We start from the raw sequence: 26374 nt of genomic DNA, 5'->3' as shown, positions 1-26374 counted from the left end.
TTTCTTTTTTTCCCGGGGGCGCGGATCCGCGGATCCCTCCGCCCTTCTAGTCACGGAACCGGGCCGAACCAGCCCGTAAACCGTTGACACATATATAAGGAGACTGGAGATTTGTTGTACAGCTGGCTTTTGCTTTTTGTTGATATACCTACCTTACAAACTTTTGTCTTAACAGCTCTTTTTCTGTCCTATTTTTATTTTTCCTGAAGTGTTAGATGTCTTTACTGCCAAGGCATCCGCTTTTTCTTTCTAGTCACTTTCAAAGTTGGTCATTGGTACTACTTTTCAACTAGATAGAGTGAAAACCAATATCATGTTGCTTATAAATCATGGTGGGAGCCTTCATGTTCCCAAAGATGCGCATAATTCAGCTCTCGCCATCGCCTGAATTAAAATGATGGGCTTGAAGTGAGGAGCTGGATGCAGGAGGTTGAGAGTGCAATGTACTTTGCGACTGAGGTGCTTGTGGGCTGCTCCCTAACAAATTAACAGGTATTATCACTTTTGGCTTATGGCTGTAGGGGCAGGCAGTTGAGAAGGCTTGCACCGCCATATGAAACTCCAAGCAATGTATGTCTCTGATGCATTTCACTGTGAGCATTTTTGTAACGCCTTCCACCGTCCATCCATGTTTCAGTACCAAAGCCATACGTTACCAGTTAGCCTCTTGCTTTAAAGTATGATATCATAGCTTTGCCTGTGTGTAAAACATAAATTAGGCTGGTAGTGTCCTTGAACCTACTCTTCCCTTTCCAAAGCAAAGAATGAGAAGCCTTTGAGCAGCTTAAGTGTCTGCCGTTCTGCAGCTGACAGGAAACCGATCTGCTGCCTGGCCCCTTTCGCTGCCTTGCTTGTGACACGTGGCCCAGGCTGCAGTGTGGGGTGGACAACAGGGTCCTCTACTCCACTCCCTGCCGAGGAGGCCTGGCAGGGCTGTCAGGGTGAGGAACATGGGCTCCCCTCCCCTCTTTGCCCCCACCAGGCAGAGTTCAGCTCTGGACGTGGTCGGAAATGGCCACCTTTCCCAAAACGTTGCAGCCTTTTGCCACAGCTGTCCTTCCTGTCAAAGCAGTGACTTGTCTCGGGGTTAAAAGTTGATGAAAACTTGCTAACTTGAGATGATTGATGTTGGGAAAACTAATTAGTGAGCGAGGGCAATTAATTTGATTGCTTGTAGCCTTCTTTCTCATCCAGGTTTTGAAGAACTTTGCTTAGGAACTGCTATATTACCCATTTCTTTGTTTATAATTGAAGTAGGGATGTGTTTTCGGTGGACTACTTTCAAGAGGGGTAAATTAGCAGGCAACACTTGAATTCGATCTTGAAGAACTCCTGTGTGATCTGTGAGTGGATAGCAGGATTCTTTGAGCTCAGAGGTGGAAACATCGTATTCCCTCGGGAAATTTTCATATGAGATACCTTCTATTTGAACATTGCGGCTCCTCACCTGTGCTCCACGAACAGAGATGTTTTCTGGAGAAGAAAAATAGCTCCCAAGTGTGAAAATTGTATTCTGGTAGCATTACTTGGGGCTTATTCAATTGCCGATGACAAGACAATGTGTTTCCATGCTGCTAGGGTGTACTATAATGATTTGTTTTAGACACCAGCCACCTGTTAATATCGTTCTTCTAAAGGTCATTGTGTGGTGCCTCAGTGTCTGAATTTAACGACCCTGTATCAGGTTTGTTGGTCACTCTTTTGTGTGACGCGGGACAAGTGTTTGTGGGGAAGGAATGTGAACCTGATACCCGGCCGGACTGGGGAGCGACTGGCTCCTCCTGGCTATTGTCAGGCTGCTGGGCCTGAGCTGGCCGCAGATAACGCGTTTCCCAAGAGGAGCTGGCAGGTGTAAGCCCAGCCTTTGTGGTGAGCCGACCTGAGGGGCACAATGTCCAGGGCTGTCAAGAGGGGAGAGCAGGGCAGGGGCTCTGCTCCAGCAGATGTCTGGCTTGCTGCTGCCATGGAAAGAAAGTGAGGTGGTGCTAATGTAGCTATGCCTGTGACAACGGGTGGATGTTTGATGAGCTATTTTTAAGCATATGGTGTTGGATTCATTTATTAATGTCTGTACAGTGACCTGAAAATGAAAAGCAACGTATAATTGAGAAGTGCTGACCTTTTTACCTGACAATTTTTAATTAATTTTGGTGAATGTAAGGGTGGTGTGTGTGTAGTTTGAGCTTTCACCCTTCCTTCCTGACCTGGCACCCATTCTGGAGACGAGTGGGAGCCAGGTAGGCCCTTTCCCTGCCTCTCCCCAGAGAAGGCAGCAGATGAAAGTGACTGCTGCTGCAGGGGCTCAGCTGAATGACTTTCCTTTCAGATTTCCAGAAAATGAGAGCCTCTGCTGCCAAACGAACAAAACAAAGCACCTGGTTTACCACATGGTGTAGGACATTCCAATGCTTGCAGAGAGGGAGTGCTGGCTCTAAGCCATCTGTATTCCCGTGTCATTAGTAACTGCTACTAACAGTTGGATTGAATTGCTGGCTGAGAAGGAGCAAGGGCTTTTAGAATCGTCTCTGCGATTGAAAATATTCATATGAAGAACTCCATTACTGCCAATTTATGAAGAATAAGGATCTCATTTTTATCAGTTGCATATTTATTGGTTCAAACCATTTCAGCTTCATTATGCGTGCATAGATGGCTCATTGTGTTTATTTGAAATAGGTCATAAGGGTCTTCAAGCATTCTGGCTTTATAAAAATTGAATTGATTATTCTTGCTCTGAAAGAGTTAATGAAGAGTCACTCATGGCTTTTAATTTTCAGCTAATTAAAAAGAAGTACATGAATGTCTGTTTTTGCCTTGGTACTCACAGTTAAAAGTGCCAAATATAGGATTTTTTTTTTTTACTTCTTTTTTCATTAAAGGGTGAGGAGGAGGAGGTGGGGGAAAAGTTACATGTAAATCATTTAGCCATTAACCTAATGTGGTGGATTTATAAATCCTATTACTATAAGCCCTTTTCATTTCCACTGAGGCCTGACGTGTGCTTGATCCTGCTAATGTAAAATTCATTCTAAGTGATTACTGAAGGAAGATACTTTTAGTCAATTGTAATCAGATTCTGTGAAACTTGCTTGAACACTGATGTTAAGTAAGACATGGACACAGTTTGGCCATGTCTTAACTAGCCTTACAAATCAGTTAGATTAGGAATCAATCAGTGGACCTCTTCTGAAACTTAATACTTTTTGTGGGGGGCAAATCTATGCTAAGGGCTGAAAATACAGGGCTCAGAAGCAAGATTAGGATTGTAATTTGGTGTTCTTGTTTTATGGTATACTTGGCAATCCCTCACAGTGTGTAAGGCCTTTATGATGCAGTCCTCATCCGTGTTTCAGGGTTGAGGCCAGTGGGGTGCTTCCCATAGCCCATCATAAATTCCTGTCTCCGCAGCAGGAGCAGCAATTGGAGTATTTTTCTGAAGCTGCTTCTGATCCAAGAGAGATCTGTTATTTTGGCAGAGGGAGGTGGGGGACAGCTTATCTTAAAACGTTGTGACCTCCTCCTCCCAAGCTTTTAGTGGGTACTGCTGATTTGGATTCCTGGAACAGCTATGGTTTCGGATATAGCTACTTCCAGTGTTTCTATAGGGAGGCATCAGTATGGAAGATGTCTGCCTTACAAGTCTCTCATCTGTAGCTTGCTATTAAGATCAGAAGCATTTTTTTTGTGAAATGTCAGGCTGTGAAGGAAAAAAAAATACTTTGTTTTTAGTGTTTCTACAGATTATTGCCTTTTAAATGGGCTTGACTCTGACATGAGCCTCAAACTTGACTTTTATTCTATGTTAGTTTACCAAGTTCTGAAGATTTCCTTCTAGCCGGTACCTTTACTATTCTTATCATGTATATATATGCATATATATTTTTAGTAGCAACATTTGGATATTTTCTTCTAATGTTTGAACAATTTTCTTATATTACCAAGATGTTTGGAGAGCTTATGTCCTTGGATTCTTGAGGTCTGTTTTCCTTTTTTGCTTAGGGTGTCCTCTACAGCATGGTGAAAAGCCTTGAGGAAAAAATGATATGTGGAATATATGGGAAATAATAGTGTTTAGTACCAGAAATAGCAGATGTATGCTCAAAGCATACAAAATAATTTGTGGAAGTCCCAGCAGCGCACATGTTATGGCAGTGCTGGGGAATTGATACTCTAAGCAGATAAACTGGTTGAAGATGAGGCCATTGTGAATTGGGGATTTTGTTCTGCTGTTGCACAGAACTATATGCCTGATGTTTTAAGCTTGGAAATTCAGCCACCAGTGTCGTCAACAAATCCATCTCGAAAGTCAGTCTAGAAGTCTATGTGCTACTAGGCTTTGTAGGTTGTTTTTATTGCTTGACTTCTGAGAAATTTAAATATCTTTTCTATCTAACCTGTTAAATTACCTCTGGCAGGATGTGCATACCTCGTTTATTCAGATGTTGCTTGGTTGATGATGACTGCAAGCACACGTGGAAGAGTGTGGAACATGTTTTTTTCCTTGATTTGAATACTTCTTTGTCTTCTGTTTTCTCTTTCATACCATTACTGTTGGTCTGCCAGGTGTGCCTTTTTGAATGAAAATGAGAAACTTATTTAGTGTAGAACTCTTCCAGTGTTGTTGGGGAGGCTCATTTGAAAAGCTTGAAATTAGATGTTAATTACCTTTCTCATCTACTGGATAATCTTCTGTACTTTAACCGAATAAGGATAATCTTCTATACTTTAATCAAATAAATATTCAAATACTTTGAATTTGCCATATTTCGGCTTTGTGACAGTTTTCTTATGTGATGGATCGTAGCAGAGCAACTGTACATGAAAAGGGAAAACTGAAATAGAAAAACTGCAGTAGTTCAGGTGGATGGCACATCTGATCCATTATAGACGTATTGTTATATGTAGTTGATATGAATAACTGAATGGTAATGGGCTAGTAGATGAACTGATGAGCTGTCAAGATTCACTTCAGCTTTTTTTTTTTTTCCTTAAGATCGTAGCTGTCAGTATCATAGGGTCATAAGCTTGAGAAAGAATTAATAAATTCAGTATTCTATAAAATGTTTTAGGATAACATTTATTGAAATCCGTCATATTGAGGTTGGTTCTTGACTTTGAATACGAAAGTATTGTCTTTCTGTAAATGCTTTGCTATGTATGGTTGAAATAAATAATTGAGAAATATGGTTGAGAAGGTTCTGAGGACACCTCACTACAGCCTTCCAGTATTAGAAGAGAGATTATAAACATGAAGACAATCAACTTTTTACATGGGAAAATAGTCACGGGACAAGGGGGAATGGTTTCAAAATAATGGAGGGAAGATTTAGATTAGATGTCAGGAGAGTTTTTCCACAGAGAAGGCAGTCAGGCACTGGCACAGGCTGCCCAGAGAGGTTGTGGATGACTCATCCCTGGAGGGTTTTAAAGTCTAGGTTGGATGGGGTCCAGGGTAGCCTGATCTGGTGTGCTTGATCTAGCAGTTGGCAGCCCTGCCTATGGCAGGCGGTTGGAACTAGGTGAACTTTGAGGACCCTTCCAACCCGTGCCATTCTATGATTCTAAATATCTAGGCTAATAAATATGAAGTTTTTAAGTATATACTACATCAGAAAAGAGCATGAGTTATGAAGGAGAAGGTCTTCTGTCAGCCGCATTGAGTGTGTATTTCCTGGGAAAACCCTTTCAGATCTCTTGTTTTGCAGCTAATTGAATTATACAAAAATTAGTGCTATCTATGTCAGAAAGCAGCAGCATCTCTTCCGTGTCATCAAAGCTGGTAAGCAGGTTTTTTTCTAGACAGCAGATATATTTTTGAATTAGTAAAAAAAATCTAGTGCTTGTGTTTTTTTTTTATGAGTACTTGATATTCCTCTGCTCTTTACGGAAAATATGTAGGGCTTTTTTGAGTGGTTATTTGTTTTGATGGTAAGATGATCGTTTGTTCTTGTTTTAGTTCAAATCAGATCTTGGAATGCTAGAAAACTCATACATGTATTTCTGTTCTGATATTGTGTCCTTATCTATCTGTAGGTCCCTGTTTGAAGCAGAGGAGTTGGACTAGTGAAATATAGGATTCCCTTCCAACTCAAGGAGTTCTATGATTCTGTGATTCCTTATGCTTTCTTTTTCTTTTCTTTTTCTTTTTTTTTAATTGATGTTGTTTTTGTTTTTTAGCCACCTGCTGTAATCTAAAGGCATTACAAAACAGCTTAGCAGTGCTTGTGTCTGTAATAGCAGTGGACAAAATTAAGCCGCTGTTGACCAGGGCTTGTGTTTGGATTATGATGTTGGCACTGAAACTTTTCTCAAGGCCCTGCAGGCCTCATTTCAGATATAATTCTAATGAGGATATTGAATGACTGGTGTGACAATAATGTAAATTAGTACTGGTGCCTTCTGTTTAAACTGAAGAGTGAAAGCAAGAGAGAGCTTTGAAAGAAGGCTTCATTGGCATATGAGTGAAAGCTGAGATTTTTTTATTAATGATTCAAAGTAATAAGAAATAGGAAAGCTTGTTACGTATGTTTTTAGATTAAACAAAACCTTTAGGTTGTGATGTTCTTTCTTTAACTGAATTTGTGGGATGAAGAATTTAAATGAAAATTTTCAAAGTCAAAGATTGATTGAGTTAAAGTATGTAGCACAAAATCAATCCTGTCAAACTGTAGGGAAATAAGCGAGAGATTTATAAACACAGTTAATGTTTTAGAAAGCCAGTTTTGTGCAAATGTGTTTTGAATTCTTTACAAATGAGATAACAGTAGGTCTAAATGACAAATTAAGGATTTAAAAATAATCAGCATGCTTCTCTTGCAGTAATGGATTTATGGAGGGTAGTATGCTTTAGTTGCATTTATAATTAAGGTTTTTCCATCCCTAGAATAGAAATGTATTCCTGTTGAGTAATGCCATTTTAGGTGAATTATGTGGATTGTGTGAGTGGTAAAACTCTACTACTTTAATCTGATATGTGGCTGAAAGTTAGTTTTTGGCTTGAGTTCCAAGAGGGTCATGTTGTCAGTTTAATACATTTGCTTGTTTTTCTAATCTTAATATTACCATTCTCTTTACTACAAACAAACAAATCTGTATCCTGTGGTATAGTATAATGATATTTTAACAACTTGGTTCCATCAGTAACAAAGCCATACTGTTACTAATCTGGAATCTCTAAATACTGAAATGGACTGTACGTGGAGTGCTTAATGACAGACCAGTACATGAAAGTAACTTCTGAAACTGTCATCTATTTTCATTAAGTTCTTGAAAAATTAAATTGAATGCTTTCATATACCTCTGACTTATTTCTGGCTCTAAAAACAGTGCCGGTGTCCTCTGTTATGTGACAGGATATTGAGCAGACAAATGGTATTTAAAAATGCTTTAAATTGCTGTTTTGGTATTTAACCAATTGACCATTAACTGCTAAAATATTGAAGACCGAAAAGAAGGTGATCCCTTCCAGGAATCTGCTTTTGCATAAGGCTGAACTTTTCTTAGTATATGTTCATGAAATTGTAGACGTGTTTCTGTGGAAGTCCCAGTGACATTGAACATGAATCTGTATGTAACTCCTTTAAGTGTTCATTATAACTTGTATGCTCTTGTGGATATGTGAATGGGGAGTAATTTCCATTGGCAATTGCTTTGTTTTTTAATTTCCTGCACCTCCTTACAGGAAAAGCCTGGAAGATGAAGTTGCCCCAGTACCGTCTATAGTTCCTCTTGCTGATTTACAGTAGCAAGCCTTATTTTTTCTTTTTTAACAGGCTATTTAGGATTGTTAACTGGTAATTTTCTTTTGTAGTAAGGTAAAAAATATGTATATATTTAAAAGCCTTAAGCTTTTAAAATTATTGTTTTGTTACTTTTTTGTCTACATGGAGGTATCAATGCATGACAGAAATTAGCTGTGTGTCTTAGAATCATCAGTCAGCCCTGTAGATCTTATTTCTGACGTGCTTTGTATATACTTACTTGTTTCTGGGAGGTCTTTTATGTCGTCAGGAGCTTCATCTTCATTTCTTTAGGTCAGGCAGACATAGAGAATTCAGGAAGCTCGTTTTGAAGAGATGATCTGAAAAGACTGTGGCTGACTCTGGTGGGCACTCTTAGAAACTCTTTCTGTCTGTATCCAGATCTGCTTCATCAAGTGCTGTGCAGAGGTCACTCTGAACAAATAGGAAATCTGATTGAGACTTCATGCTATTAACCATGCATGCTCCTTGCTGTCTTTTCACATCCTTGGAAGAATCACTAGGTCCTGCCTGAAGCAGAATAGGTTAAGTGTCCCACACAGAGATGAAAACTAATTTCATTCCTTGATATCATCGAAGAAGACAGTTAAGAGCTGCCAAAGGCAAAGGTACTGGGTGTGGTACCTGCCCTACTCCTATCTTTTCATTACTTTGATCAATACCTAATGTGATTGTGAGTTTCTGAGACTTAAGCTGTTATAATTAATTAGTCCTGCATAGGTACCTTGGTAAAATCTTCATTTGTTACTACAAGTGCTGAATTCATGCAGGCTTCATTATTCTTTGGAATTGAAATAAGCCTTATTGCATTTCTTTCAGTTATCTATCTTAACAAGGAAAGATGGCTCTGTCAAAAGACTGAGGTTTCCTTTCTTCAAATAACAGTTTTTCCATTGCTTTGTGTATATGCTTCTGCATGACAAAAGTCTTGTTCAGTTACTTCATTGATGCAACAAGATTCATCTTATAGTAGATTCTCTTTTTTTTTTTGCCTGATTGAGCAATCCTAAAAGAACTTGCTTTTAGCACATACTTTGTGTTTTAGGAGCAATTATGATCACTAGCAATTTGTATATACCTGATTGTTCTCTTGTCTTTTAGGTTTGAGTAGCTCAGTGCAAAACTAAACATCCCAGTAGAGTTAGAAAGCTGAATGTGCAGGAACTTCTGCTTCCTTAATCAGAGAGTCTTAGATCTGTAGTGGATTATTTTGGAGGCTTTCAGAATGTTCTTGTTTCCATAATTATCTTTGTGCTCCTGTGCTGGACTTGATGCGGTATATGTGCATCTTTATTGTATCAGGGAGCTCAGCAGAACACAACACTCCTCGTGTGTCTCACCAGTACCAAGTGAAGGGAGAGGATCACCTGCTGCCAACGCTGCCTTATTCAGCCCAGGATTCCCCAGGCCTTTTTTGCCACTAGGTTACATCACTGGACTGTGGACAGCACAGCATCTGCTAGGATGACCAGGTCTTTCTCCACAAAGCTGCTTTCCTGCTGGTCAGTCCCAGAGTCCGTTGGGTTCTTCCTCCCCTGGGGAAGGACTTGCCATTTCCCTCTGCTGAACTTTGTGAGCTTCCTGTAGGCCGTGAGGTATCTCCAGCCTGTTGGGGTCCCTCTGCACAGGAGCTTACCCATCTAGTATCTCTGACACTCCTCGTTTTGCACTGCCTGCAGGCCTGCTGAGGGTGCACTCTGCACCATCATCTATATCACTAACACAGCTACTGCACAATATAGAACCAGGTACCTATCCCTGTGCTATACCCACCCTTCCCATCTTAGTCTTCCACTTCCTTAGTAGTTGATCATGTGCTTCAACCTCCATCAATCCAAATTAATGCCTTTCTTATCAGCTTGGGCAGCCAGTTGACAAAGATCAATTTGCCCTGTGTAGTCAGATGAATCCTGCATTGCCCAACTGATTCTTGATCCCTCAAACAGGGTTCTGTGATCATAAAAACTGAAGCCTTGCTGCCAGCACTAGCTGTACAAACATGAAAGATGAATTAGTATTGTTTAATTTTACGTAAACAACTGTCATGTTGTCTAAATACATCTAGTTTAATGAAACAAAATTACATGCTGTTTGAAAATATTGCGTGACATTTAAGAAATTAGGTATAAGAACTTTTTTTGGTGGGTAATTAGAGGCTAAAACACATCTCCGAATTTAAATAGATCTTGTTTTGATAGAAGACCACTTAGTCATGATGAAAGAACAGTTTAGTTTTAAAGCACTTCAAGCAACAATTTTTTGATGGACATAATATTCAAACGCAATATTTGTTAGCAAGGCTTGCATGTCCTCTCAATTTTGATAACATTTCAAGATTGTTTTAAGTGAATATACCTGTGTCAGACATTGCTCAGTTCCGTATACTTACCGTAGAATTGTCTACAATTCTTTAAGGAAAAGGCCATATTTTTTCAGTAAAAACCTTTTTTATTTTAATAATGCTCATTGTTTCAGAAACAATCCAAAATAAAGCCTTCCTGTCTAAATGTTCATTTCAGTAAAGTAAATGCTACTTTTTTTCTTCTGAGGAGAATATACTTGTCTGTATTCATTTAAATATTGAACAACACCTTAACACACATTTTAATTTTATTAGGAAATAATAAATGATGCTTGATATATTTCTGTTTATTAGATGTGATTTTACTTCTAGGTTTGTGATAAACCTAGCTTTTGATGTAGGTGCAATGTACTTGAAATGCACAAAAGGTTTTCTTACATCTTACAGTTAAGTACAAAGTGTTCATCAAGCATAGATGTATTTAATGGATTTAAATAAAAAATTATTCAGGAGAGTTAATGAACTAAAATTGGTTTGAGTACCATGTTCTTCAAGGGGCTTTATGTATTGCAGATCTTGTTTTTTTGAATAGACTAAAATAGTTGGGGAAAAAAACCTTCCTTGCTTTTTCATCCATTTTGGGTTTTCTGTTTTGAATGAGTAGCTCAGGAAGAAAATAATTCAGGGGGTGGACTGTGAGCCCTGGTGCTTTTACTGGGAACTGCTGCTGGTTCTGTAATGTGGTTTCTCTGGAACAAGCATTACCAGACTCAGAGTTAAGAAATGCTCATGCCATACATACGCCTTTAAGATCTTGTCATCCATTCTGATTTTGTGTTCTTAATACTTCTGAGAACACAAAAGTGGGGTAAGAACTGAATCAGTTTCTTTTCAGTCATGTGTTCAACTTTGTTATTAAGCATTTCATTTCTTCTTTTGCAGGATTTTAAATGAATTTCCTACACAGGAGATGTTTGAGGGGAGTGGTGTGTGGGGTTTTTGTAACTTTGTCCAAAGATGTAAGAGTGTGTTTCTGTGTTTATTTTCCATCCTAGTATCAAAACATTTATTTCCAAAATAGCCAAAATTTGCTGCAGAGTAGCATAATTTGTTACATGTTGTGCAGAATGACTAATAATGGTACAACTTAATAAAGAATTAATTCTTTTTTCCTGTTTTCTTATCAAAGCTCATCACAAGTACTCAAAGCGGAGGTATTGTAGAATTTTAAAGATATAATTGTTTCTGGTACCAAGGGAACATTGTCTTCAAGTTGTAATTTGATTCACATCATCCTCTTCAGTGTTTTACTGTCATCTTTGCTTTCCTTGTCAAAATGTGACAAACATACGCATGATTTTTGTTGTGTTCAGAACATTTCTAATGCTGCCTCTTTGTGCATTTTCTGTTGTTTGTGAGGCAGAAGACCCTAACTTTTGTTGTCATGTAAACGTGTCGCTGGATTTTTGTGTGTGTTGCTTTGTGTCTTGGAACCAATCTCCCTTTGGTTTTGGTGCACCGCCCAATTTTGATTTTATGCACGCCATCTAGCATTGTTGTTGTGATGTCTGTCAGCTTTGTTGAGTAGACTATGGGCAGGTGATTTCAGTTTCTCTGAAAAAGTCATAGAATGGCCTGGGTTGAAAAGGACCACAATGACCATCTAGTTTCAACGCCCCTGCTATGTGCAGGGTCGCCAACCAGCAGACCAGGCTGCCCAGAGCCACATCCAGCCTGGCCTTGAATGCCTCCGGGGATGATACCCAGGAGGGAAAGTTTGGCTGCATGGTGTGGTATATTTCTGATGCTGTTGATATTCCCTGGGAACTTATATTTTTTTTGGAAATAAAACTGTGAATGCTTTGTTTGAGTAAAGCAAATATGTAATACAAATTCTTTGAAGCAAACATGTTGATTAACTCTTTGGATTGAGTCACTCAAACTTTTCTAAATCAAATCCATTGTTTGATGAAAACTTTACGGAGCTGCTTCATTATTTGTAGCAAACAAGGTCTCTATCTTGTTTCACTTCTCATGATGTGTTTTTTTATTGAGGGGGAGAAATCTTTTTTGGAAGATCCTCCCTAAAGAAGCCATCTTGCAGTATTCTGCAGCCAGGGTTTAGAGATTACTTAGCACAAAATAGTAGCAAAGCTAGTGAAAAGGTTGTAAGTGCTTATGTGGATTAATTATGGTGATATGTAGTGACGACAGTTCTTTCTGTCTGTTCCTCTTCATCATGGGAGGGAATAGCTAAGAGGAATTGTTAAAGCTCAAATCAGAAATATTACTGTTCAGTTAGACAAGTGAACACCCAAGCTAGCAAAAAACAGGCATATAGTAGGATATCCACTGGATAGTGTTCAAAAATGTAGTTTTTGTCAAGGCCATTAGAGTTTTTCAAAGGCAGAAATGATTTTTCTTTCTCTTGATACACCTTTGATGCATTATTTTTGAAATCACTCTGCTAAGTCTCTTCAACCTGACATAAGTCTCCCTTTCCATTCCTTCATGTCTTTGATCCCAGGAGTCTGCAGAGAATTTGTATGTGTTCGGCAGAGGTCTTTGCTTTGTATGCTAGCTTTGTGCCCTGTCCCATTGCTTTTTAACTCAGCTAGAAATGTTAGCTTGTTTTCACACCAGAATCCTCTTGTTGGAAGATGCTCTTTAGTGGCTTTGAAATAGGTATGTCAAAAGATACTTGAGGTAACGGAAAAAAACTGTTCTTGGTATATTTGTATTTTTCTTAATCATTCCCTTTCTTAAATCACGTTCCCATTTAATTAAGTAATTAGTAAGTTGGGAGTCAAATTAGGACAGAATTTTGCACTTTGATTTATGGTCTGCAATTATAACGTTTCAGTTTGTCGACTCACATTTCATGGGCGAGAGCGTGCGTGTGTTGCTAGTCTCGCTTTTGCAAGTAAAAAGTTAAACTAGAATCTCACAGCTGTTCACTGTGCGCAGGAGTTCACAGGTTTTTAGAAGTATATGTTTGTTGGGGGGGAGGGGGCATGGCTGTACAGATGGGTTGCCAGGCAATTAATTCTTCCTACTTGGATTGCCTGCAATAGGAGACAATCCAGCTCTCATGAGCGGCGCAATATTATTTGCAAAAGGAAACTAACGAGTAACAATTTTCCTATTTTCTTCCTCCTTTCTTCTGTCTTCCCAGCCTCACTGTAAGCCTCCCTTCCTTTGCTGCGCATTTCTGAGAAACTGCTAATGATTGATATGATAGCAGTGCTGTCATTCTTCTTAACAAAAAAAAGAAGTCATTTTTATTCTAGGTATTTTAATAGAGTCCCATTAAGGATGTATTGCTGACTGAAATATTGGTGTGAAGGGCTCTCACTGAGCCGAGCCCAGGAATTAAGAAGTCAGGAAATCGGCTGCTGCATTGCAAAAGAACCTTGTGTGACACAGTATCTCCTGATTGGGGGGATCATTACTGCTATTATGACTCGACTTGCGTAGGAATTTTAAATTTCATCTGAATGTCAGTAATAACCCTCTTAGCAAATTATCCTGAATAAAATCACGAAGGCATTTTATATAATAGGTGTTGAATTACTGGATAGATTTGCTAATTAAATACTCTTTGTTCTGCTGCAGTTGACATTACAGGGTAAGATCTTGAACAATTATTCTCAACAGCTGTACTTTGTTAAGGGAAAAATTAAGCACAAAGTTTATTTTTTTTATACTTGAAGTTGGCAGATTTTTGAAATGTGCTTGAAAAAAATTCCATCATCCAATTGGTAATGAGAAGATAAATATGCAGGTGTTGCTGTGAAATCAGATAACTACTGACTGCCTTATTAATGAATTTTAGCAAGTCTTTATAACCTTCTGTTTTGTAGCTGTTGGCACTTACAAGTGATCTTCTGTCAGAATGGGTAGCACTAACATATGCCAATCACTTGATGAAGCTAACTTGTCTGTGACCCTCTTGTAATTACCTACAACCTACATCCTCTCTGTTCTCAGAGACAATTCAGAAATGGTCTTTGCACAGCCAAAGCTTTTTTTTTGAGTTGAAGATAATTCTATTTAAAAAAATATTATCTTTCTGTTTTTATAGATAGCATTATTTCAGAGAATGAAATAGAAATTGCCAGAAATTATTGAGGGCAAAAAATGGTAGGCCTTTCTTTTTATATGTAGTCTCTTCACGTCTCTGTCCAATGTATTTAATTCTGCTTCAGGGACTCCTGTTTCCCCTTTGGAGTACTCAGGAAAAGATAGAGCCTTTTTCTGTAGGAGTCATCTATTAAGTTACAGAAGAGGGGAGTTTGAGTAAGCTAGAATGCTAATGACTGTATATGAAGGTTGATGCCATGACGTTAGAAAAAAATTGAAATTTCATGTAAAAGTAGTGGGACAGTACCATCTGAATCACTTTTTTTAGGAAAGGAATGAGTAGAATACTTTTTTAACGATTTTAAGTAAAATGGAATTGTACACACCTGAGTACATACAGCACAGAGAGAATCTGCCATTAAGACTCCTTGTTCTGCTGTTCTTCATTTCTCTGTTCTTCTTTGTCTACGTAGAAGATTGAGGCCAACTCAGCTTTTTGCAGTCTGAGACTTCAGCAGAGTTCAAGCATCATGTTATCCGAGTACCAAATTTGTAGCATCAGTGGATGGTCTCTAAACCAACTGGATGTTTTGAACTTGACTCAGAGAGTATAAATTCATAGGTAACCGTATGTGCTTGGGAAGTAACCCCTTTAAGGGCATTCATTGTGTGGCAGTTGTCAGGTTATATTGTGGCTTGAAGCCTAACCTTTCCTTAGGTTCCTTGAAGAGGAGTATGGCATATTATATGTGCTTAGATCCATGCCTTTGTAACTTTGGAAAAGTTACTCCATCCTTATGTGCAGAAATTTCTTCTTTGAGGAAGAAAGCGGCTGGAAAATGTGTATCAACAAACAACACTGAAGGAAAATATTAAGTTTACAAAGCTAAGTCTTACGAAAGTAAGAATGTCATTGTCAGTGAGAATAGCTTCAGTGTGGTGCATAATTTAATGCAACCTGAAAAAGCACAGTGGAACATCATACTTTCTAGTTTCAATCATTATGATGGTTTCAAGATTCAGCAATAGTAAAGACACTTGATATTAATATTGAAGGAATGCCAAGGTTCTTATCCTGCTTGTGTACTGCAAAGTATAGATGGATGCCTTTATTTCAGAATTGTTGTCTGGCAGCAGGATATGGGATTTCCCAGAAGACAGTCTTATTCCCCGTGAACATGGCCAGCTCTACCCTGTTTGTCCTTTTACCTTTCTCATCCCTGCTGATTCCTACAGCTTGCCTCTCTGTCTCAGACTTCTTGAATTTTAAGTATGTTTCTTTGGCAAATGTGATGAAGGAGTATTGCAATTTAATGCATGGTAAAACAAACAAACAAACAAAAAACACAAAACAACCACCAAAGTTTAACTGAGTTATTAAATTTAATATAATCTGATAAAAATGGTGCATTGCTTGACTGTCTTTAAAGCTACAGCACCAAATTGTTCAGGCTGTCCTAATAGCCTCAAGTTTATCTTGACTTTAACAAATGGTTTAAAGTCATCCTCTCTAACGGCTGCCTGGACACGCTCATGATCAACTTGCTCTTGACTAAGATCTCCAAATCTCTTTCAGCCATGCTGTTTTCCAGCATCTCATCTCCTGTTGGCATGCGTAGACAGAGTTGCCCCTTCCCTGGTGTAGAATCTGGCACTTACTCTTGTTAAACTTATGGAATCGTATCACAGAATGTTTTGGAAGGAACCTTTAAGATTATCTAGTTCCAACTATGGACAGGGACACCTCCCTCTAGAACAGGTTGCAGTCCTAGCCAGCCTGGCCTTGAATGCCTCCAGGGAGGATGCATCCACAGCACTGCTGGGCAACCTGTTCCAGTGCCTCACCACCTTCACAGTAAAGAATTTCGTCCTAATATCTAATCTAAATCTACCCTCTTCCAGTTTAAAGCCATTTCCCCTGTCCTGTTACTTAACTGCCCCTAACCTTGACCAGTTTCATGCAGTTGGTGATTGCCCAGCACTCTTAACTTGTCTAGATCTCTCTTAAAGGCCCCTCCACCCTAACAAAACATCTCAAAACGTCTTCTAGTCCTTCATCCAAATCATTTATGAAAATATTAAAAAGAATTGGCTCTAAAATGGAGCCCTGGGATACCCTGCTAGTGACTAGCCACCAGCCTGACTTAACCCTGATTCACTATAACTCTTCAGGCCTGAGCCAGTTACTCACATGTTGCGATTATGTTTTTATCTAGTTGTGTGCTGGACATTTTGCCCACAAGGATACTGTGAGAAACAGTATTGAAAGGTTTCCCAAAAGATAACGTGAAATGTCTTTCCTTTGTCATCTGGACTAGTGAACTTGTTATAAAAGGAAATTAAGTTACTTAAACAGGATCTGTAAAGAGGACTGTTAACAGGAATAATTGAAAAACTTCTGATGATTATACTGAGTGAGGAAGGTAAGGATGGGAGCCAGGGATCCAAGCACAGCCTGGAACTATGTGCCAGAGCACCTGCAGCCTGGCAAAATTGAGAATATGGTGTAAATGTGGCCAGGTGACTGAAGGAATGGACCAGATGTTGGAGGGAGGAGGAGAACAGGTTTCATGAAAAGGAAGAAAGAGAATGGTCATAGAGTGAAATGGGTGAACTAAGTACTGGAAACTGGGAAAGGGTGGAAAGATGAAGAAAGGAAGCATAGGAATTAAAATAATGAGAGACTGGCACTGGGATTTTCTAGAGTAGAGCCTACAGTACGTGGGGCAAGGTGATGAAGTTTGGAAGTGGAAAAAATAGAGAGTGCAGTTGAAGGTAATGTAGTTGAAGAATGTAGTGAAAGTGCAACTTTTGCATCCAGTTCATGAGGCTGATTTTGCTGTAATTGGTTAACCAGAATGGTTTAACTACACTGATGCAACTAGGGTACAGAGTAAACAAACCTGGACCATGTTTAAACAAGCCAACCTGGATACATGTAAAAGTTCATCTGCAAGAGAGCAAAGCACAGAATACACCAGGCATTTAAACACTTGCCAAGCCTCTCATGTAGCTGTGCAAACTTTACCAAGCCCTTGCTGCTGCAGCTACACTTTTCATGATGCTGATTTGCTTGGTCATGTCTACACTACAGCAATGTCTCTTGCTTCAAATGATAAACTTTTCTACCTCTCTTCACTATGTGGAGTATTAGATATTGAGACAGCAGCCTACTTGTATGAGGTCTCTATAGCTATTTTTAAATTCAGAGGAATTGGGGGAACATAGAATGTACTCCTGGCCAAGGAGCCAACCCTGGTTAACACACAGGTTTACCCACTGATTTAACATCTGCATCCCATCTTCTAGTCCCAGTTCAGTTTTCCCCAAAGAGTTTGCCTTTTGATTATCTATTTTGAGATCACTGGACAGTAATTAACCTTTAGAGTACATTCTTGGAAAGCAGACTCCATCCAGGTGATACTGAATAAAATAAGTTAGAACCTTTTTTTGGAGAAAAGCCTCAACAATAGCAAGAGCTGAGATGAAACATATGCAGAAGATGATTGACCTAAATTATTGAAAGAACATTAATTCTGGCTCCTCCTGATGAGATTTTACTTGAGCATTTGATTCAATTTTTTTTTGTGGGTTTGTATGTTGGTTTTTTTTTGTTTGTTTTTTGTTTTTGTTTTTAATTGTAGAATGTGTACGCATGTGCAATTTTGAGATTTGTTTTAATCTTGTTTTAGGGGAGTTAATAATAGCATTAATATAAGGTCAGATGAGAATTTAGTCATGTAATAGGAGTATCAAGGTGACTGTGTGTTGCCAGGAGAGAGGTGGTTTGCTTTGTTTTGAAAGGTGAGAGCATTTGGAATTAGCAACCTAATGGATATGTTTGCACACGTTAGCTTGTAATTATATCATATGCTAATCTTTGATTATTTTTTTCATTTCAGATTTTGATGCATACCAAGGAGATGGTGCAAAAGGTAATGCTGAGCATTTTCATTAAACAACAACCCTTAAAGAGCACACCTGGTGAATTTTTTTTATTCCAAGAGAACTGTAACCCAAATAGACCTGAAATCACATCTTAGGATGCCTAGTTTACAAATGTAATCCTTCCTAATGGATTATAGCTTTTTTCTTTTCCTACCACAGATATGATCTAGTCCCTGCTTGAAGCCTGTGTGCAACTGTTTCAAGCAAATTAGCAACAGTGCTAATTAGAGTTTACTCATAGACCTGTTACATTATGTGTTCTAGTGTTTTATTATGGTTTATTTTTTGGCATCCTTTAAACTCTGTCACGGGGTGTTTTTCTGACTATGGAGTTTAACATGGACATAGCCATGCTGTGGTTTTATAGCTGCATTGATTCTTCACCAATGGAGACATTAGGTTCTCACTTTTCATGTTAATACCATGTCATTGAATGCATCTGACCATGTTTTGGTGACATTTACTGGTAGTGACAGTTTTTCTTTTCAGTTCCTTGCTGTGTCTTTCATGTGCACCTCAGGTGCATTTCATGTGATTCATTTTGTCCAGAATTTGCTCCATTATCCTACAGTCACTCTTGATTATGAAAAGTCTGGTTGTTGTTTGAATACAGTCTTCTGCGAGTGGGGTGTTTGCTACATGGATCAGAATGAGAGGTAATAGGAAGGGCAGAAAGTCAGTCAAAGAGAAGAAATCGAGTAGGTGTTTGTATTCATCTCCAGCTGCAATTGTTCAGTTGTTGAACTTGAGGGTTAAAAAAAATTTTGAATCATGGTGGCTACATCATTATCCAGAAGGCAGTCTTGGCTCTCTGGAAGATCTACTGGCCAGGGGAGGACCGACACCAGTGACTGAATTAGAGCAGAAGTAAAAAGATGGGAGTGTAAGACAGGAATCTTAAAATATATGCATATTTTGAACAAATATGAAAGAACAGCAGCCTAAACTAGACAATACTGTGGTATTGTTATTTTCTGTATCTATTAATCAATGCTTCTGTTGAGTGAAGTATCTCCAAACTGTTTGCTGAAGCTTTTTTTGTTTTGGAGTTGGTTTGTACTCCAGAGTGGCTTTTTTGCAATAGTATTGTGATGACCACAAATGAAGTTGGATACCTAACTGTGGTATTATACTTAAAACCTATTGGCTAAATGTCTTATCTGAAGAGCATGAACATGTCCTGCAGTCTTTTTGAATCTAAATGAACTTCTTGTGTCCTGACAATCCAAACTTATTGGTAATTAGAATTCCTCTTGTTTCTCAAGAGTAGAACTGTTCAATTCCTTATTTTTCCAATATTCACATGGTAAAATTTTAACTACTTATAGTATCCAGTATGCAACTGAATGCTGAGTTGTTTTTAGCGTAACAGTGGTTTGTTTCATTTTTCTCTTTGAATTCAAATGTGTCATAATGAAATGTACAGACTTTGCAGTAAAAATTTACATTTTTCTACTCTTTAGTATTTAAGAAATGATATATGGACAGTGATCTCCTTGAGTCTTGAAACTGAGGAGACTTGAAAGAAATAGAGTGGATTTAGTTTTCAAAACAATTTGTTTCATCTAGATGAATCTTGAAGTGATTTATGGAGACACAGATTCCATTATGATAAACACTAACAGCACCAATTTGGATGAAGTCTTCAAGCTGGGGAACAAGGTAGGGACTATTTTTTCTTTCTTTTTAAATTTCTTTTAATAAAGCTATTTCTGTATTGTAAGTAACCATCTTCTACCTGTTCCTACTCTGAAATCCCTTGTGTAATTTATTTGAGAGGCTGGTGGAGTAACTGCCCTAATAAAAAGTCCCAGAGTCTGGTATTTGCAAGGTTGTGTTCTGACCTGTGCTTCCATACACTGTCTGGTTTTATATGGAGGTGGATGTGGCAGACGGTAATTCCTTAGGAAGCTAAAAGATGAATCTTAACTTTAATGCTTGTTTCTACAACTAATTCTAATTTCATTGATTTCACAACTGCTTCTACTGAGTCTTTAAAACATGTATGTAAACACACAGTGTGTAGTGTTACTTGTTTTTAACTTAAAAATGATACTTATCTTCATGAAATTTAAATTTGTTCACAGTTTCTAAGGTGTTGCATTTGGTTTTAATATTGGTACATTCACAGATCAAAAGTGAAGTGAACAAGTTGTATAAATTGCTGGAGATTGATATTGATGGAGTCTTCAAGTCCTTGCTACTGTTAAAGAAGAAGAAATATGCTGCCCTTACTGTGGAACCAACAGGGGATGGGAAATATGTGACTAAACAAGAACTGAAAGGGTTGGATATAGTCCGAAGAGACTGGTGTGATCTTGCAAAAGAAACTGGAAAGTGAGTTTCTTTGCGTTGTTGTCTTTTTGCTGTTTCAAGCACTATGTGGTTCATAAACATTTGGTATCATGTGGCTATGTCCTGAACCCGATAGACTAGTAGCTAACATCAGTGTTAGAGTGTCTTCACTGATTTTTTGTAGGAAATGGTAAACGTTACACTTTGGCACCAGTAACAGATTATGCTTGTGCAAGTTCAGATGTCCCTGGTTCTACTAACTGCTTTTATACCTTCTGTGGAATCTGTGCATTTGATTTGCTGCAGTTTTATGTATGTAGCTTAATAACCACAGCTGGAATCTTGTGAAAATGGTAGGTGCTATTATAGTTTGGAGTCACAGGTTCAGATTTTTTTCAAGAATGGTTAAGGATACTGATGGTCAGCTCTCTCAGCATCTTTTAAAGCTGAAAGTGTATTGTGTGCAATCTGAAAAGTGTAAGAGAAAAGATCTCTTCATTAAGGACTGATTCTCTTCCATTTTTCATTGAGATTCTTCTGATACTTCATTATGATGGATAACGGATTGATGATTTATGAATTTTTACATTCTTGTGCTTAACTTCAATGAAAATAATACTTTTAAGAAAAAACTGCAGTGGATGAAGAGGTGGTGATCAGGGGACTGACTCAACTTACACTGCATACTGTGTCTTGAAGACTTAAATAAATTGTGGTTCAAATGTATCCAAAAATGAATACTTTTTTACATTTGTAAAAATACACCACACACTTGCTTACTGTTCTTAAGACTTGCATTTTCTAAGAAAAGATGCATCATAATAGAAGCAAATTTTTCCAAGCTAGGAATGTATTAGTAATTAAAGCTATACAAATGTTTGAGAGTGTTCTTTAGTGACTAACTCTTCTGCAGCTGGCAGATCTTCCAACCACATACAGAAATAGGCAAGACTTTGCTTACTTTAACTTTGTATGTTCTCTTCTCTCCAGCTCCCTCCTTGCCCCTTGTAGATACCTGGTAAAGAATAATAAATGCCAAAATAAAACAGGAACGGAAAACAGAAGCTAGTTGGTCTCGACAGTTCCAAATCACTGCTAAACGTTAGAACTATTTACAATAATTTGCTTTTAGTAAATGAGTGAATAAATAAACTAAAACAAGACAGGAAATATCTTGGCAAATTTCTCTAAATTTTGGATCAGACTTCATCTTCAGGTTCTTTAGCTTGCAGAAGTAACCCTGGGAAGCGAGGAATTTGTTTATTGCATTGTCTTTGTTTTGTTTATTTTAAGCTTTTCTTTTCTTCTGAACTGTTTTTTGCAGCTATGTAATTGGCCAGATTCTTTCTGATCAGCCCCGAGATGTAATTGTGGAAAATATTCAAAGGCGGCTTATAGAAATTGGAGAAAATGTGATCAATGGCCAGATCCCAGTAAATCAGTTTGAAATAAATAAGGTAAATGAAGTCTACAACTCTTTTGTGCCTCAGTAAAGCTTTACTGTTCTTGATACTGACTCCTGATAAAAGTCTTTCTGGTCCTTATGACACCATGAAATAACAGGAGTGGATATGAAGCTCTCACAAAGAATTCTGAGGTGAATCTTTTCATTTGCACCCATTTGAGTTGAGTTGATTGAAAACATGATCAAGACCTGGTATTTTTCTATTTTGCACAATGCTTTCAGCTTTCACCTAGTTTATTTTTAACACAATTCCATTATATTTCAGTTTTGGACTATGACATTTTCACTACAATGCCTTTTTGAACAGTAATTCTAAAAACATCCTCTCATTCTATTAATAACAACATTTTAAAAGTATGTATGACTAGTTACCTAAAGCTTAATGTCTGGAAAACACTTGTATTACAGTTTTCACATATTTTGTGTGTTTGTGCATGTGTGTTGTAAATGTCCTAGTGAATAGTAGATAAGTGAAGATAGCTGCTACATAATCTTGCCTCTTAAAGTTCTGAGTTGCCCATCACTGAAGTAAAATACTTCTCTTATAGTTATATTTTTGTTTCCTTCTTTGATCTCTTAGGCATTGACAAAAGATCCACAGGATTATCCCGACAAAAAAAGCTTACCACATGTGCACGTTGCCATGTGGATAAATTCTCAAGGAGGCCGAAAGGTGAAGGCAGGAGATACAGTGTCATACATCATTTGTCAGGTAAAAATGTCATTATTTATAGCTAAATACAACATACAGTCTTCAGAGACAACAAGGAAAACCAACTCCTGGAAAAGAATGTTTTGATGTTTCTTTGTAGTGAGATTACATGGTAGTTTAAAATGGTCAGTTTTCTGTACTGAATTTGATGGTTTTTTTGCTTTCTAAATTTAATTTTTTTTTTTCTTAAAAAAACAAAACAAAAAAACAAACAAACAAAAAACAACGAAAAACCACCTTAACATTCAATTCAGTTCATCTGGCCATCTCCATATAGTGACTTATAAAATTTCCATGAATTAATTTCTGTTAATAATATTAATACCTTAATTTTAAAGGAAACATCATATACTTATTCTGAGGAGAAAAATATTCTGGTGGTGAAAAACCTGTCATTCTTGGAAAGTTCTTTGGTGACAGTGGTTAAATGTTATAATCATCATTCTGGTCTCAGCTTGTGTCTTTTCAATTCGTAGAGGTAGTGCCAGATTCAATAACTGTTGGTTAGGCTGAGGACTTTGAAGAGCTTTCTGTTTTCGGGTATTTATCTTGTAAATGCTTTTAAAACGTCAGAAGATGACATCATCTTAGTGACAGCTGGAACAATGAAGTGGTTGCTTATTTTTGTATATCTTACAGTAAAGACATATTTTCCAGTTTTCTACAGTGATGACATTTTTTTGAGCTTTCTTTGCAAAAAATTTGGGTGCACTATCTAAATATGACACTGTAATGGTGTCAAATGTGCGTTTAATACATCTTTACAAATTTTATTCAACTTTCCTATTGGTTAGAGAATTATTTTCTTCTCAACCCTATACTACTGTTTTGTTTTGTTGATTCAACATGATACTCTTTTTTCCTTCTGCAAAGATGTTGTAAATTGGAACATCATTGGAACATTGAATTGAATAGAATTCAATCGCTAGCTCCTTCCACTCCCCAAAATACTACCAAGAAACTCCTTAAATGTGTCTGCGTATAAATATATATACATACACTTCATTGCATACACTGTGACTCTTCAAGGAGTCTAGTCTGACATTTAGTCACATTCCTTTACTCTGAAATTAAGCTGCTTGCTGGAAGATATTCAAAAATACCATTGTGAACATGGCATGAGTGTGTTTAGGTGTGTGGTTCAATGGGAGGAACGTGCCATGCTCCTTTCTACATGCAAGTGGGAAGAGATTACAACACCCTTCTGTGTGAAGCATAACTCACACCGCAGTGGAACGCATATTTATCTTTTAACCCATTCCCCTCTCATTATTGTTGAGTTGACTGTTCTTTTCCAGCCATTTCTCCACAGTGTTCTCCTTACTCTGAATCTGAGTGTAAACTCAAGAAAAAGGGGGTATAAAACCCATAACAAAGGGAAGAGACTTTCTTGATGAAAGTTTGTTCAGAGTCCTATACAACTAGTTGAAGAATGCTTAGGATTCGCTTTTTATTTGATGTTCCTTATTGTCAGTAGTGGTTTTCACCTTAGAAAACAGGCATAGTTTCTTTCTCTCTGCTGGTTCACCTGATGAAGTTCTGTAGGGAACTGTTGTGGAATTACTCTGAGGCTGCTTTCTGCTAAATGAATCTTGACTGAGTCCGTTTTCTATCCTTGTCGTCTTCGCTGCCTGCTGGTAAATTTTGCTTGTCCTAGGACGTACAGTTGTTACAGTAAAATTCAGTAAGCCTCCTCCTAGTTTAATTTAATATCAATATGGTGTTAGTGATCATACCATGTGTTAGACCATTGCTTAATATTTAGCACTTTGTTCTGAAACAAGATGACCAGAAACTAGTTTGTTGTGTCTATGCCTTTAAAGAGCAGCAGGCTGAATTCTGCTGATGAAGACTGGAAGCAGTTAGTGTTCTTCCTTAGGTGGTACTGTCTACAGCATGTGCTAAGGGAACGTAGAAGAACATAGGTGATATGTGTGGAATGTATGTCACGCATTATTTGCTGTTTCACGGCAGAGGGATGTTCTGGAGTCACAGTTGTTGATCATGCTTAATTTTTGGATGTTTGGTGTGACTGTTTTAAATGTTTAAAAAGTGTTAGGAAGCACACACCTCTTAGTTGCTAAGTACTGGCATGAGTGACTTGTATATAATTATCTCACAAATATATATTCTACTTCAGATTTCCTTTAAAAAGAAAAAAAATATATAGGTTGGATTACACGGGCCAAAGGATCTCTTATGCAAAATGGATGGGCTTGGCAATGTGATTTCTACACTGGCCTAATATTTCAGCTCCTTTATCTTTAAAAACCGAATGATACTGATTTATATTTAATTGAGAGTCCTTAGCCCAGCATGAGGAAGCTGCCAAGACTTCTGAGAGCTGGACTATTGGTATGGCTGAGCAGTGGCACAATACAAGAGAAGAATGTACTTGTTGAAAGAAGGAGCTGAAGGAATCGCATTACAATTATTTTTGCAAAGCAGCTGGATGAGCTGAATAGTCCTAAATTAATTTTGTTCTGAATACTAAGTTGTCTGAAAGGAGGAGGAGGGACCAATGGCTTGCAGTCTGTCTTTAATAGTGATGAGTTTTCAGTCCATGGTTGCTGACCCTATTGAAGCCTGTATCTTGTCTTAACAGAAAAATTGAGATATAATGTGTCAATGAGTCAATTTTATTAAAAAAAAAAACAAAATAGACAAAAGGATTTCTTGCACTTAGCAAGAAATAAGCTTTAGTCATCCACTTCCCCCTACCCCATTGTTAAGGTTTGCTTGTATTACTGAATATTTGTTAAAATACTGCTTTAATTTCTACTCTAGAATTGTAATACACGTGAAAAATAAAATTTACTAGTGAAGTTGTGAACTGGTCGCGTGATTCTACAGACAAAATAAGTTGCATTCCATTAAAGAGTGGAATATACTCCAAACCTCTGAGTGGTATTTCTTTTTTGGCTTGAGATGTCACCATTTGTTTCTTTCAGTATTTTTTACTCTTTCAAATTGATACTATTCCACTGTCTGATAATTCACATGACAATGAACGGTGGTCCTTCTCTAGCGATTCATTTTAATTTGTTTATTTATAGAATCAAAGAGCATACATTTCCTAGCAAAACAGATATAGTTTTAATATCCAGGACTTGGGATTTGCTTGTTGTGCAAAATGATAATGCCAGTTTAGTACAAAGTGAATCCAAAATGCATGCCCTCTGCATATTTTTAACTGGGCTGATAGTTACAATGTGTCTTCATTGTGCATTTCAGAATTGACAGATGGAACTGTTTACTCTGTCTACTCTTACTGATTTGCACGTGTAGGCTGCAATAACACAAGCTGGATTTACATTCTTGAACTTGCTAGTTGATGCCAGCATCAGCAGCGCAGTTTTTTTTTTTAAGCACTGTTGGATTTGTATTGGATACATAATAAATCAACCAAAAGGGTGATTGTGTAACAATTTTTTGTTAAAATAATACATAATATTTGAAGCTTGATCCTTTGTATAGACTGAATGTCGATGTTACTTTTCACACTCTTTCATATGTGTCTCTTGTCTTAGGATGGATCAAATCTCAGTGCCAGCCAGCGAGCATATGCTCCAGAACAGTTGCAAAAGCAAGACAATCTTACTATTGATACTCAATACTATTTGTCACAGCAAATACATCCAGTAGTTGCTAGAATATGTGAACCTATAGAGGGAATTGATTCTGTTCTAATTGCAACGTGGTTAGGTAAGTATTCTAACTTCAGTTTATTCAAGGAATTAAGAGACAAAGTGAGGAGTTTAAATGTGTATTTCATAAATGCTTCCGAAAATTAGTGCTTCTACAGTGAA

At 37.7% G+C, this 26374-nt stretch overlaps 1 protein-coding gene across 1 annotated transcript; it reads left to right on the top strand.

Moving 5' to 3' along the window:
• The first annotated feature begins 73 nt into the window (after positions 1 to 73).
• LOC104915208 (DNA polymerase alpha catalytic subunit-like) lies at positions 74 to 26374 on the top strand. The gene is made up of 7 exons (XM_031557394.1): positions 74 to 492; positions 18048 to 18080; positions 19663 to 19755; positions 20225 to 20430; positions 21713 to 21845; positions 22434 to 22565; positions 26096 to 26374. Exons 2-7 carry the CDS (start codon positions 18054 to 18056, stop codon positions 26357 to 26359), a joined length of 855 nt encoding a protein of 284 aa, XP_031413254.1. The 5' UTR covers positions 74 to 492; positions 18048 to 18053; the 3' UTR covers positions 26360 to 26374.

This window comes from Meleagris gallopavo, chromosome 1 (assembly GCF_000146605.3).
Source record: "Meleagris gallopavo isolate NT-WF06-2002-E0010 breed Aviagen turkey brand Nicholas breeding stock chromosome 1, Turkey_5.1, whole genome shotgun sequence".
Classification (NCBI taxonomy): Eukaryota; Metazoa; Chordata; class Aves; order Galliformes; family Phasianidae; genus Meleagris; species Meleagris gallopavo.
The sequence above is the reverse complement of the archived record's forward strand: the minus strand, read 5'-3'. Positions and strand labels throughout refer to the sequence as shown.